The sequence below is a fragment of the Callorhinchus milii genome, unplaced genomic scaffold, assembly GCF_018977255.1.
Source record: "Callorhinchus milii isolate IMCB2004 unplaced genomic scaffold, IMCB_Cmil_1.0 Scaffold1, whole genome shotgun sequence".
Classification (NCBI taxonomy): domain Eukaryota; kingdom Metazoa; phylum Chordata; class Chondrichthyes; order Chimaeriformes; family Callorhinchidae; genus Callorhinchus; species Callorhinchus milii.
Genome location: NW_024704742.1, coordinates 14,504,536 through 14,518,748, shown reverse-complemented (window position 1 = coordinate 14,518,748; position 14,213 = coordinate 14,504,536). Strand labels below are relative to the sequence as shown.

General features: G+C 39.0%; 1 protein-coding gene across 1 annotated transcript in view; it reads left to right on the top strand.

Annotated features, from left to right (window-relative positions):
- Nucleotides 1-14,213, top strand: part of sec24d (SEC24 homolog D, COPII coat complex component) — a 113,587-nt gene that overhangs the window by 51,062 nt on the left and 48,312 nt on the right. Inside the window, exon 10 of the mRNA XM_042337359.1 lies at nucleotides 8,377-8,515. Within this exon, the coding sequence (XP_042193293.1) occupies nucleotides 8,377-8,515 (139 nt within the window). The remainder of the gene's footprint in view (nucleotides 1-8,376; nucleotides 8,516-14,213) is intronic.

Here is a 14,213-nt window from a genome sequence, read left to right as displayed (position 1 = left end):
TGGAGGAGAGGAAAACCACTGCCGCCAAGATAACAATGAGTGCGTTAGCAATCTACCAGCATCTAACTGGCCAGCTACCCTCATCCCAGCCACCGTCATCCCAGCTGTCCTCATATCTAGGGGCTGGAGGTTGCTGTAACAGTGCCAGGGTTCAGGTGATATCAATACGATAGGCGGGGCTGTGCCTTTGTGCATTGTCTTACACTTTTTGCTGCTGCAACTCCCCCCATGAATCAATGTCCCCCTTTTTCCATGAGAATCCCGAGCCCTGTGGGAAGCCAGCCTGCCACTGGGTGAATGTTAAGGATACCATGACGTTCTTCAAAGATAAAAGAGTTTCTTCTGGTTTCCTGTCCAAAAATCCTGTAGAAAAATAATTGCTCATACACTTCTTGGCTGTTTGTGCGACAATAATGTGAGCAAGGGTTTTATGAATCTCTAGGGTTTTATGAAATATAAAATATAGATCTTGTTTTCATATAAATTTTTGGTAGTTTTACTCTTTGGCATAACGAGAATAGACCTAAAATGTTACAATTTGTGGTTGCTAACCCATTTCCCATTTGTTTTTAAACTCTGTTGAAAAATACACGGATAAATAGTATCATTTAAGCAATCACTATTACAATTTTTATATTTGTTTATATCTATGACTTAAAAGAAACGTGACTCAAGTATCAGGCAGAAGGTGAACAAATAAAATACAATAATGGTATCTAAGGGCTTGCAATAAAAGGATTCAGTTGTCTACAGAGCATCAAAGTACACTTCGAAAGGACTCACCATGCTATGATTCTCGAGGACATGTTTCTTGCACAGACTTAGCTATGATCTGGTGGTGCTAGAGCACCCTGTAAGGGCCTTCAGATCTCTGCACACTATTTTGTAAGCTTGGTTTATAAAATGTTTGCCATTTTAGCCCCAAGTGCTTTTGGTCCAAGGATATCTTGATATGGTCCATCTCCACACACATTGTCAGTCGTAATAATGTTTTCTCCATCACAACCATTTTGATAGTAAGGATCTGTTTGTGCATGTGTGAGTCTGTTTATGCTTATTTATATTTGTGTGTGAGTCTGTTTATGCTTATTTATATTTGTGTGTGAGTCTGTTTATGCTTATTTATATGTATGTGTGTGTAGCGGTGTGTTTGTATGTGTGGCATATTTGTACGTAGGATATGTTTGTATCTATGTGGTGTGTTTGTGTGGATGATGTGTTCTGTGTGTGTGTGTGCTGTTATCATTGATAAATAATTTTTCCCCAATTCCCCAGTTAGCTTCATGCAAATTATAATCAATAATTGAAATAACGTCTTTGTTTTTTATAATTACTCGATGAACGTGAATGCGAAATGGAAAATAATGTTTGAGAATAAAATGCAGGGCAATTAAATTGGAACACTTCTTCTCCATTTGAGTGGATTAGTTTACAGCATTCATCTACAGTCGACTTATGCTAGCTGGAAACGTGCTGGCCGCCTTCCCCTCCTCACCCCTTCACCCCAGCTCGGGTTTCCAGCTGTGTGAAGTGCTTTACCATCCTCCCAATGGTAAAGGTGCTATTTAAATGTAAATTATATTGGATATAACTAGAAAAAACTTTTTCAAATTCCAGTTCTCATAATTAGTTTCTGAATCGAGGGGAAAGAACAAAAGGTGACGGTCATTCACTTGAACAGGACAAAAATATTAACAACGTCGAAAGTTATGGTGTTGCTTTCAGATACTGTGAAGAAATCATTCACTGAAGAAATCCAAGAGCAGCCTAACTTAATGAATGAGGTTCAGCCATAATTTAAGAAGCTGTTTAGTTAATATTAGAAATTTAGCAGATGGTCCAAAACGGACTTTCAAAGGCTGAACAGGAGCAAAAAAAGGGGGATAAAATGGTCTGACAAAGAATGTGAAGAATTATAATTCAGAAAAGATAGACTGTCAGGGTGATGAAAGAATTTGACAGCCCTTTCAGTCTTTACAGTGCCTCATTTTAGCTTAGTGTAAACCACCCAAGGTTTGCTGAATTAAAAATTGAGACAATTAAAAAAGACAGGTCAGAAACTATTGATTCACAACCCCCGCCACTCTTCTTGACAGCTCCTGATTCTAAAACGTTCATGTTTTTAATGTTAATCCCATTGAATGACAGAATCAGTTGACTTGAAAGGACATCGCCATACCTGAAAACTATTTCTGCAAGTATTTTTGAAAGCATTGAAGCGCTCTCGGACACTACCTTGAGTGAGAGGCGCTATATAAATCCAACTTGTTATTGTTGTGTTCTTGTTTACTCTCTAAATATCTGACACTGGATGCTATTGTTGTATTGCAACCTGGGGTTCAGTGATTGCAAATCATGCTGAGACCCTGCTTATCCAGAAGGATAGTCACTAGTTGGTCGTTCAATGTCTGACAAGCGTGGGTTTGAACCCTAGCTGGATGGACACAGAATGACACTGAGGGCAATCATTAATAGAGACATCAATGGAGCATTATATATTCTTGAATTCAGAACAGTAGAGGACACCAAGCAAAATAGAAAAGATAAAAGCACGTATTATTTTTGTTAGCTAAAACAAACTAGCCACGTGCACGCACATACAGACTAGAGAATTAGAGCCTCCTTCTTTTCATGGTCTGGGCTTCATCACATATGACCTGTTGGTTCTTATAAGGCATTTTTACCATGTGATGCAAGTGAAAACAGTGATCAGACCTCGCTAGGGGGTGAATAACCATTGCTACTTCATGTGCAATTGCGAGCAAATCGCGCCCCAGGTAACCTCATACATATGCATAACTTAGCACATGCACATATTTTTTTGCCAGTTAAATGTTATTCTTTTTCTTATATATATATATATATATATATTGCAGTATAGAGTTACTCAGTGAAAGAGAGAATAGAAATATAGATAGAGAAAGTTACAGAGAAAAAGAAAGAGAATGTTAGAGACTCAGAGTGACAAAGACAGCAGTGGAAGCCAGCCTTTATAGAGGTCAAGATTCTTCTGTTTCCTCTAATAGAAACAGAATCCGTTTGTTTCATACTGTTTGCTATTATGTGGGAAAACCAACCTCTTTTGTGGGGCATGAAAACATGCAGGTCATTAGAGAGGATTTTTTTTAGTCCCCCCCCCCCCCCACCCCCCGTCCCCCCCCTTTCTGAGGTCAGGAGTCGCTGTTGCAATGGATATTGGTTGAAAATGTGATCAACAACAACAACTTGCATATATATAGCACTGGGTAGTTTCCCGAAGTGCTTCTAAGCACACAACCTCCCAACAGCGAGTGAGCAGTGTCATTATTTGAGGCACCTTCCACTCACTTCCTCTAAATTTTTGATGATAAAGTTATTTTTAACTGGTCTCAATCTACTTTTTAATAGAATTCCAGATCATCACTCTCCGTTACAGCTGTTTAAAAAATTAATGTTCTTAATTTTGTTTTGGACTATTTTTCATCTCACATGTCAGTTTAAATCATTGCTGGATGTTGTGATGAGGGAAGTACAGCAACGTTGCAGTTGATTAAGACTAAATGGTTAAGTATAACCAGTATAGTAGTTTCTGTCCCAGAGCTGTTAACATTTGATTGACCTTGGTTGCAAAGAGAGAAAGATACGTGTCAGAATGGTATTATTATAATAATCCTTATATTTCATGTAGCACCTAAAACATGAAACATCTCAAAGAATTTCAGCAGTATTTGTTGAAATAAATCTCAAAGCAAATACAGAGTCACTAAAGTGTAGTGACTGTATTTGTAGACATATACAACAGCCAACGTTGTGCACAGCAATGTCCAACAAACAGACACAAGTTGACCAATGTATCTGAGAGATTGATAGCCAGAAAAACAGCAGAATCTCCCTTCTCTTTTTGAATAGTGTGATGAGATCTGTAGCTTTCACCTGAACAGGCAGTTTAATGTCTTAAACCTCACTTTAATGTCTTACCTTTAGGACAGCATCTCCAGCAGTGCAGTGCTCCTTCAACACCTCACTGAAGTGTCAACTTAGACTATGGTTTGAGTCCTAATAAGGATATGATAGCATTCATCTTACTGTTTAGACTGATATTATGTCAATTCAGTAGTCTAAACTCAGCCGTTAATGTACAGAAGCTAACTAACAGTAAGTGTAAACCCTGGGAGATCACATTAAGTCAATTTAGAGCTCTATAGGGCTACTGCATAACTCAGCTAGGTTGCATTTTTAACATACCATATATTTTGGTAATGGCAGTCATTTAGATTTAGTTTAAAAATGGGTATCCCTAAAAGACTATGTTTATTCAATACATATAGAATGTGTGCATTGTAACCACAGTGCTTTCATTGTGCTATATAAATGTTTTGCTGAGTAAGCCACACGCTGGTCTGACTTAATTTTGATCATGCTCGAGTGCTGAACCGATTACAGCAATATGGCCGAACAGTGTCTGGTGGTGCCCTGATGTGACAATATCAGTGGCCACCTAATAAAGCACATATGGTAACATTAGAACTAACTGTGGCTTTTTGTTACTGGAGCTGAAGATAGCATTGCCACATCTGGTAATTTTGGAAATAAATTGAAACATAAGTCACCTAAATAACTTTTCTCCTCTCATGGCAAGAAAAAAAATTGGAATCATAATCACCGACCCAAATCACATCGCACTCCACAGGAGACTGAACTACAATAAAGCTGCAGGATTGCATTTCAGTTTTAAAGGGAATCATTGGTAATGTTAAACAATTTCAGTTAAATAGCATAAATGTAAACAGCCAGCGGCACAGACCTGCAATAAAAGGTGCATCCAGTGGTAGCAAGCCCTGCAGTATGTGATTGCCAAATGAAGACAGGTTTTGGCAGATCACATCTAAAAGTGAGGGTCAAAACAGTTGAATAACTTTAGGAAATTTTTTCTGAAATAAGATTTCAGTCTGTAAGAAGCTAGTTTTCCTTCTGACATTTGGATTTATTGTCAGTCCAATAAACAGTTACATTAACAAGAGGTTTCCTTTACTTTCCGAGCAAGTACTATAAATATCTTCTAACTGCTGTCCCCAAACATTGGCGTTGCAGCTGTTATCTAATCAGTGCTCTTCATTACTCTTCAAAGAATTCCAGAGTGCAGGGATCATCGGGCTGTGGCGCTGAGTTAAGTCCCTCATTCTAGAGAAGCTCAGATGTAAACATGGAGGCTTTGACATTCCAAAACCAAAGAACATTTCTGCTGCTTTGATATCTGTTGGCCGGTCATACTATGAGCAGCTCAAGTTTGGCAACGCTGACGTTTGAGTGTTGCTCAAGCTGTAGCCGCAGCTTTTACATTTAAAATGTCAAGGTTTTCTATTTCTTACATGAGGGAAACTTTATTTTGAGCATTATTACCTGAGTAATGATAGTGGAGGCTGGGAGCTTGCCAATGCCAACCTCTAATGTGATTTCTCCATTTAATTGTACAATATCAAAGTCAATGCACCTAAGAATTACTGGATAGCAGTCCTCGAGTGATTTGCTGCCGAGCTTTATTCCCAGTTTCACTACTGTTAGATAAAAACTATTGGGGAAAATCAACTCAAAAGGATCATACACATGTTCAGACCGGACAGTCGACCCTGTTGAGTGTTCAGTCACCGAAAACAACAGCAACAACTGGGGGAGGAGGGAGAAACAATTGGTAGGTGGCTCAAGTTAGATAGGTACTTTGTTTCATTATAGTCAGCCCCCGAAAGCAGGAATTAAATCGCTGCAAGACCCACAGTGTAAAGGTGGTTCTGGTGATGGGATCAAAGCTATTGATTTAACAGTTTCTCAGTTATCTTTTTCAGTGATGTATGCCTTTAATGCTATTTCAAGTAGTTACATTGAATACCAACCCAAAGCTGTATGCAAGGTTACAGTTGGTAGCATCAATCGGAAGACATCAGGGCTTTGAGCTCACAGTTCACACTGTATTGGGAAACATTGCATTGTCATTGTCCTGCAGATGAAATGTTAGACTAAGATTCCATCTGTTCATTCAGGTGGACGTTAAATATCTAATCACATTGTTTAAAACAAAAATACAGTTTTATCCTGATGTCCTGACCAATGTGGTTGCCTACAATACATAGTCTCTATTTTCACAGCAATTGCCTTTGATACAATTTGATGTTGGAGAAGTATCAAATGTAAAGATTATTATTATCTTGGTTATTTTATATCTTTTGTCTGTGGGCCAACACAATGACAATAGCTCCCTTCGATGGGTTAGTCTGAACTATAACTTATTCTGTTGCCATTGTCTAATTTTTCCAACTATCTGAAATACAATACAAATTTGCTTTTATATAGCACCTTTCACATTGGGAGGACATCTCAAGGTACTTAACAGTGCTGGCCTGACACCCAAGCTTTGGATGACAGCAAAGGGGGTGGGGGGAGGGGAAAGATGACCAAAAGCTCCAGTCAAAGAGGTAGGTCTTGAAATGGACCTTGAACAAGTTGAGGAGGGAGTTGGAAGGACACTGGGGTGGAATTCCAGAGTGTGGGAGCAGATAAACTGAAATCCCGAACACAGAAGGGGGATGTGAAGCAGGCCTGTCATGCTGAGCAAAGGAAATAGAGCTCTGGCAGAAGCTGGCTACCCATTTAGCATCCCCACTTAAAGAAAGTCTGTTCCTATTCACAAACAGTAGCAGGAAAGCTTAAGTGACAGACAGGTTTGGGTACATTATAATGTTACCATCTGAAAAGAGTTACAGTATATGTCCTTGGCAGGGTATCCATGCACAAAGTATAGATTTATCTATATAGATTATTGCCTCCTGCCTTGACCTTGTGCCAAGTGTATTAGTTAATTACATGATCCATGGGTTTTGATGAACTCATTGTAACCTTTCTGTTCCCAACCATTGATCAGTTAGTAATACATTGCGCTGGATCTGTGCCTTATTAGTTAATTTGGAATTTTGTAATATGCGTTGTAAAGATTACTGAGGAACTAATTTTGGCCTTGAAAGATTTTTCTGGCCATAACTCCAGGCATTCAGTCACCAACAGAGCAAGCAGTGAAGTCCTGCTGAGACATCAGAGTTGCTGACAGTTCTGTGCTCCGTTTTTCATTTGTGTTTTTGCTGAAACTTGTTTGCCCCAGAAATTGGTATTTTGCTGTTGGGAGTGAGGGCTGTACATTGGAGTTGAAAAAGAGCCCCTGAGGTAAACAGTATCAAAAAAAGGGCTATTGGACATAACCTTTGTTTCCTCCAGGAAACATCACGGTGACTCGCAAGACATCGATTGAGAACATTGTAAGTCTGAACTGAGGTCTTGCAATTCCATGTGACACGCAGAGGATTCCCTATAAAAAAAGAGTTTGTGTAACAAGGCTTTTTTTTCCAGCGGTGTGGAGTCAGCAACATTGCATCTTACCCGAGGAGTGTTCTTATCACCCCAATTGCATTATTTTCACCACAAATGCTGAGCACAGGCTTCGGTGTAAATATCTGGTCACAGTGACTTTTAAAATTTTAGCTTCATGTTTAAATAAAAGTTGAGACGTGTAGCTCCTATTTTCACTTACTGATATAATAGAGTTGAGAATCCACCAGTATGTTCTGGCTATTAGCTGTTTTGTTGGTAGTTGGAGCACAGTGAGGGCAGCTGTGTGCGTTCCTCTGTGTGAGTGTGTCTTCATTTGAGGAATGCTCCTTATCCCTGTTTTACTTCAGCTGGTGAGAGTGCATTATTATGGTAGGTTACACTCACATCTTTCTTGAAAATGCTCTTATTACTGTATTGTTTGATGCTGCATTAAAAAGACCCATTTTCAAACAAACAGGAAGCTTAAACTCAATGCTACAAAAAGCAGTCAAGAACTTTAATTCATTACCTCAAGATAAAAGCAAAATTAATCCTTTGATTGCTTTAAAGGAGGGAAGATGAAAGGGGCAGACTAACCATCAGTGTCGCTTATGAAATTTCCATCAATACAATGAATTACGATTCACTTTCAGAGGAAGGGAGAGGTGGCCTAAAACGTGGTTGAAAAAATGGGTCTTAGGGTGGACAGACTCTGGGTTGGAGTTTTAAAGAGTTGGGAAAATTCAGTCTTAATTGGTACTTTTTAAGAATTGTGAAAAAAATGCTTCCAACTTAAGCCTGAATAAGAATTTTCCATAATTCTGAAGCCATCTTGAATTTTAAGACAAAATGGTCTCACAGGCTAAGACAAGGGGTGTTTCTGTCCTTTAGCTCGTAATATGACAATGAGAAATGTGTGATAAAATATTGCAAAGTAAGGTTCTACTCATAATCTACCTTTACTGATTTGATTATTTTTATGTAACTACCTTTTTTATGATATGGAAACTTACAAATTTATGAAAATTCTTTCATTGGTAACAGGCCCCAATCTACATAGTGAATCATGGGGAGACTGGCCCTCTCCGATGTAACCGGTGTAAAGCTTACGTTTGTCCATATATGCAGTTTATTGAAGGTGGACGAAGATATCAGTGTGGATTCTGCAACTGTGTAAATGAAGGTTAGTCATTCATTCCATTCTTCTTTGTCTCATTGTGTTTATAACAGTATAATAATCCTTACAAATTTGATATCACGTCATCTCAAAGCACTTTGCAGGATCTTACTGTGAAGTCCAGTTACTGTGTATTTGTAGGCGAATACAGCAGCCAATTTGCGCACAGTGGTGTCCCACAAAACAGCCATACGATAAAAATAGCTGAGCTGAGATTATTTTTAACCATCACAAACCCTTTCAAAATACAATAAACAATTTTAGGCATAGGGCCCGAATCACTATGAAGCAACTGCATGTTTACAGCTTCCTCAATAACAAGAAAAGTTATCAAACTTGCTATTCAAAGTATGCCTTTACCTATCCATGATATGTACACACAAGCAAAGTGAAACTTCTGATGAGTCCAGAGAAATTCCAGTCTCCCCGAACTAGCCAATTTTTAAATTACAATGCAGCTCACATAAAGCGATATTGAAAGAGGGATTAATATTACTGTAATAAAGCTGCTAGGCATAGCTTTATTATTGTAATATTAATTCCAGAATACAAAATCTGAACTCTTAAAATCTATTTAGCAGAACAACAATGATTTATTTGGTAAAGAACAATGAAGTATATACCAAAAGGTTCTCCAAGATCAATCTCCACTCTGTTCTGAGTTATCTCAAAAGTGGAAGAGCAGTAACCTTGGTTATTTTCTATCTCAACAAGTTATGTGCCTTTTGCTAATTTTCTTGGCAATCTTTAGTTACCAGAGGGGATAATGTTAACTGTTTTCTGTGCTGCACAAATATTTTTCTGGTTTAAAATGAGTTCACAGTTCAGAACATCTAAATATTTACATTGTAATGATTCATGCAGTTCTCTGATAACATCAATGAACCACACTGTGCGTGTGAAATATCATTTTAATTTCACATGTACAAATAACTTGTAATGTGAAAATAATTAGTATGATTAAAGGACTTATCTTCCTTGGAGGCAAAGTTTCTTCTTTTGGAAATTGAATATAAGTTGGATCCACAACAGGGCAAATTATAAATAATAATAATAACCCTTGCATTTAGCATTGTGCTTTATCACATCACCAAATGTCCCAAAACACTTTACAGGATTTATCATAGAGTGCAGTGACTCGGAGCATTTAACAATGGTGGATTTTTACGCTGAGCCAGGAGAAAAGGGGAGGTGACCATAAGCAAGGTTGAAATGGAAGGTCTTCAGACACATTGGCTTTCAATGCATAAATATGGCCCACTTTCGCATTATCAGGTCACTGCTGGTGTCACTTGCTCAATGCATGCACGTTAACTGTAGTGCCCAGGTGCAGAAGATAATCAAAATGGGGCTGGAATACAAGTTAAGAAAAGCCAGTTTACAGTTGTATAAAATGCTGGTCGGACCCCATTTGGAGTATGGCATCAAATCATGCTGATTGGCTTTAGAGAGGGTGCAGCGTCAATTTAGTAGAATGGTTCTAGTGTCAAGGCCAAAATCATGATTAAAAGATGGAAAAACTTGGATTGTATTCTCTTGAGTTCAGGAGGTTTAGGGGTGATCTGATTGAGGTGTATAAAACAATAAAGGGATTTGATAGGTTGACTGGTGAGCAACTGTTTCCTTTGGTGAAAGAATTGAGGCCAAAATTAAACTTGACGCTAAACCATTTAAAAGTGAAATAAGGAAATATTTTTTCACGCAGCAGGTGGAGGGGGTGTAGAATTCACTTCCCCAGAGGGCAGTGGAGGCAAATTCAATTGAAGAATGTAAAAGGCAAATAGATAGAATAGTTGATAGAGAGGGTAGCAAGGCAACAAGGCTGGGAGATGGAATTGAGTTGTGTATCAGCCACGATCTTGGAATGTGGTGGGATAAGCTCAATGGGCTGAATGGCCAACTCCTGTTGCTATGTTTCTGTGCACAGGAAGAAATGATAAGGTAATAAGACACCGTTGTCACTTACTGTGACCTGACAACCTGGAAGTTGGTCATTGGTGAGAATTTTACTTCTAAACCAATATTGACAGTCACTGTTAAGACTCTCACATTAAAAGGGGTTGAAAAATACCCTGAATGGTATAACCACTATGAAATGTGGCTCAACATGACAGCTCCATTTTCTGCAATGAACTCCCTGCATTGTCATTGTGACTGATGAGTCGTTGCCTCTGAGATCTTGGGTTAGAGCTGAAGTCTTGCAACTCAGGCATGATATACAGAAGGTCCACTAAGCTGTTTACATTGTGACCCCTTCATTGTAAAGGGCTCCAAGACATTATCCCATGTGAAGAGCTCTATTCTAATCAAGTTGTCATTGGAGGCCTATTTTCTGGTAGTAACGCTGATGGAGCATTTTTCTTTGAACACCACGGGTCACTTGGGTGAAGCACCAAAGGGTGACTTTCATCCATGAAGCCGTACCACTGAGGAAAGAAAGAAGAAACAAAAAGCTTTAAGAGGAGGAGAGCGGGCAAAAAATGTTCATAAAAACATTTTAGTTCCTGCAAATGTTTTCTAGAAGTGCTTGAACAAGCTAATTTCACAGCTAAATTACCCATTAATTTCAGACTGCCAGTTCTGCATTCTCTCAGATGAAATCAGACCATATTTGTTCAAAGAAGCGTCTGCAGTGTGTGCGAGCTATGATTAAGTGATGCAAAGTCCTTGGCTATTTTCCGACTGTTTTGCCAGAAGCATTTGACTGGAACTTTTTACTTATGTTGGATTTTACTCAGAGTAAACCATTTCCTTATGACGTAAGTGTGATAACCCTCAAGCTTCAACCTTCTTTCCAGGCCAGCACTTCAAATTGTATGGTTAAGTATAGAGTGTTGTTTCAAACCCTTTTTACTGGTATATCGTTAATAAAGTCATAGGGTACTGCAGGTTGGGAAGGTTTATTAGTCTTCATTGAAATGTAATTTAAGACAACAAAACCACTCTAAAATGCTGTGTTCATCCATCATAATTTATCACTTAAAAAAGGGAGTAGAAACATTAACAAGGATTCTTGCTCAGGGAAATTATCCAGTGACCCCTGCTGGAAAAAAACGCTACAAGGATTTAATCAAGACCTCTGAAAAGCCCCGGATAAAAAAAATCCTCAGAGATTGAGGACTGGATAGATTCAAGGGCCATGGGGGGGGGAATCAAGCTGTTTGAATGCAAGATAGGTGGTGGGTGTATGTATGTGGGGAGGGGGACGGACGTGAGGAGGAGGAGAAAGCAGGACTGGGCACAAGCAGCAAACGTGGGAGAGGGGAAGTGTCTGAGGAGGAGCTGAATCACAATAAGAGATGTTGACTTTCCCAACTCTCTAGCTTGCTTGAAGCTCTGCATTGTACGACTGCAGTTCCTGCCAACTGACTTTGCACTGTGCATCACTGGGAATATGTGCACACACACGGAAATTTAATCTGCCAAGGCTTTGCTCACAGCCCTCCATGATTTAGTTGAGCCCGGAGTTAGTGACGGGCACTCGCATTTAAAAATGATCTGCAGGGAATGGAGCACACTATTGCTTTCCTCTGCAAATGTGAAGAGAATCTGGTGAAAATTTTGCATGGTTTACTAGGCTGTCCAGATTCTCTGTCTGAGATCCTATATGAAGAATGCCTATTTGGTAAGGTACCAGAGGGCAACAGCACTCTTAGAATTGTACCACTTCATGAGAGCAACAACTTGCATTTATATAGCACCCTTCACGTGGGCTAGCATCCTCAGTAGAGAAGGTGTGATGGTGGTGGGGAAAGAAGGATTGCAGTGGACAAAATTAGCAGCAAATAAAACAAGCTGTATTTTCACATCTATAAAGTCATATCAGAGCACAGTAGCTCAGAGCACAATGCAGCAGCCCAGTGACAATGATATGGTGCAAGTTTGCTCACCTATAACTTCCCTATACAACTGAGTTCCTGCTCCGGATTATTATTCAGAAATCCTATCGAAATATAGGGACAGAGATAGGGATGGAGATGGGCAATATGCCTATTAAGGACAGGACCAAATAGCAGGGCTATTTGATGTCTTGGAATCAAATAATCTACACTAAATATCAAGGCTCAAAAAGATTAGTATTAATGCCCATCAGAATGAGGTTCAAAGGGTGAAACTGCCACCTGTGGAATCTCAGTAGAAGGAAAAAGTTAGTGAAGGTCTTCATAAGGGGAGAAAGAGAGCTTTTATTATTTATACTTTAAGATTACACTGGTGTCAAGCTCCGCCATTGTTAAGCACTCTTAACAAGGGCACTACATGAATGCTAGTTGTTGCACATCATTGAAAACCAGAGGAGGGTTTTAACATCCAAATAAAAATCATTGCATTTAATGAAAAGCTCAATTTTTTAATTGTGCATGGGATCTTTAGCATTCACCCAAACAGGCAGAAGGGATCTCAGTTGAACATCTCATCTGAAGGACATTACCAACAACAATGCCGCACATCCCAGCCTTGCATTGTGAACTATATGAGTTGAAAGCCCCAATATGGAGCTTGAACCCACAACTTCTGACACAAAACTGCTACCACTGAGTCAGTGTACTGACACACAAATGAAATCTTTCCAGCAGGATTATTCTTTATGTATTATTTAGACTTCCATTTTGTTTGATCCTATTTTAACATTTCATCTTTTATCTTACTATCCTGGTTTGTCTCCAGTTTTCCTCAATTCACATTGAGTTACTGTTGGAAAATACGTGATGTTATATGTGTGTGTTAAGACTGTTTTGGAAGTCCTACTTTCCAAATTGACTTTATTGTACTGCAGGGGATTCCGAGAAGATCAAGAAGAGTTATTCAGAATCTTAGGGCTCTGTCGCTGGAGAAATGTGAGAATGGGTGAATGTTTTGGAGTTTTTTTGGAAGCTCGGTGGTCAGGAAACATTTATGTATCTGCCTTCAGAACTAAAGTATGTGGGTTAGAGTCCGTAATGGGATAAAGAAGCACCTAGACTCTGAAAAAGAACACGTTTGACAGTCAAAATATTTTAATGCTTTATCTTTTTATCCCATTTGTTCCTGGGTATCTGCCAATTCTCAAATATGTTGATAATTTTCTCCCCCTTTACCCATCCTCTCATGCTTTACATTGAGATAACGGGTGAGGTTATTCATCCCCTCGGGACATCTTCCCGACGTGAAATGCACTATAGATATGTAATTTGTTGTTGCTGTTGCTTTATTGTGATAATATCCTCATTCTCTGAGATGCTACCATGTGTGAAGCATGCTATATAAATGCAAGCTGCTGCTGTTGTTCTACTGGCTCTTTTTGGCAGTGATTCTGGCCTTTCTCAGTATTCTTTTTGTTTTGTTTAATGAAAGCTATTTATTATGATTTCTCTTCCTTGCCATGCTTACTTCTTATGAGCCATCTGTTGAAAAATGTATTCCAGCAATAGGTGTTGGTAGCAATCTCGCCTGAGTCAGAGGTGATGGGTTCAAGCTCACCTCAGAACTTTGAAAGCACAGTCTTGGCAGATATTCTAATATAATACTGGGGGAGTGCAGCATTGATGGAGGTGACAATCTTCAGTTGAGTCATTAAACTGAGATCTGTATGGTTGTTGCGGTAGATGTTAAAGATTCCCACGGCACTGTTCAAAAAGAGTTTCTCTTGGTGTCCTCATGAACAATGGCCCAAATAAAATTGGTGACTCACTTCATGGTTGTTTTATGGGACATTATCACATTAACC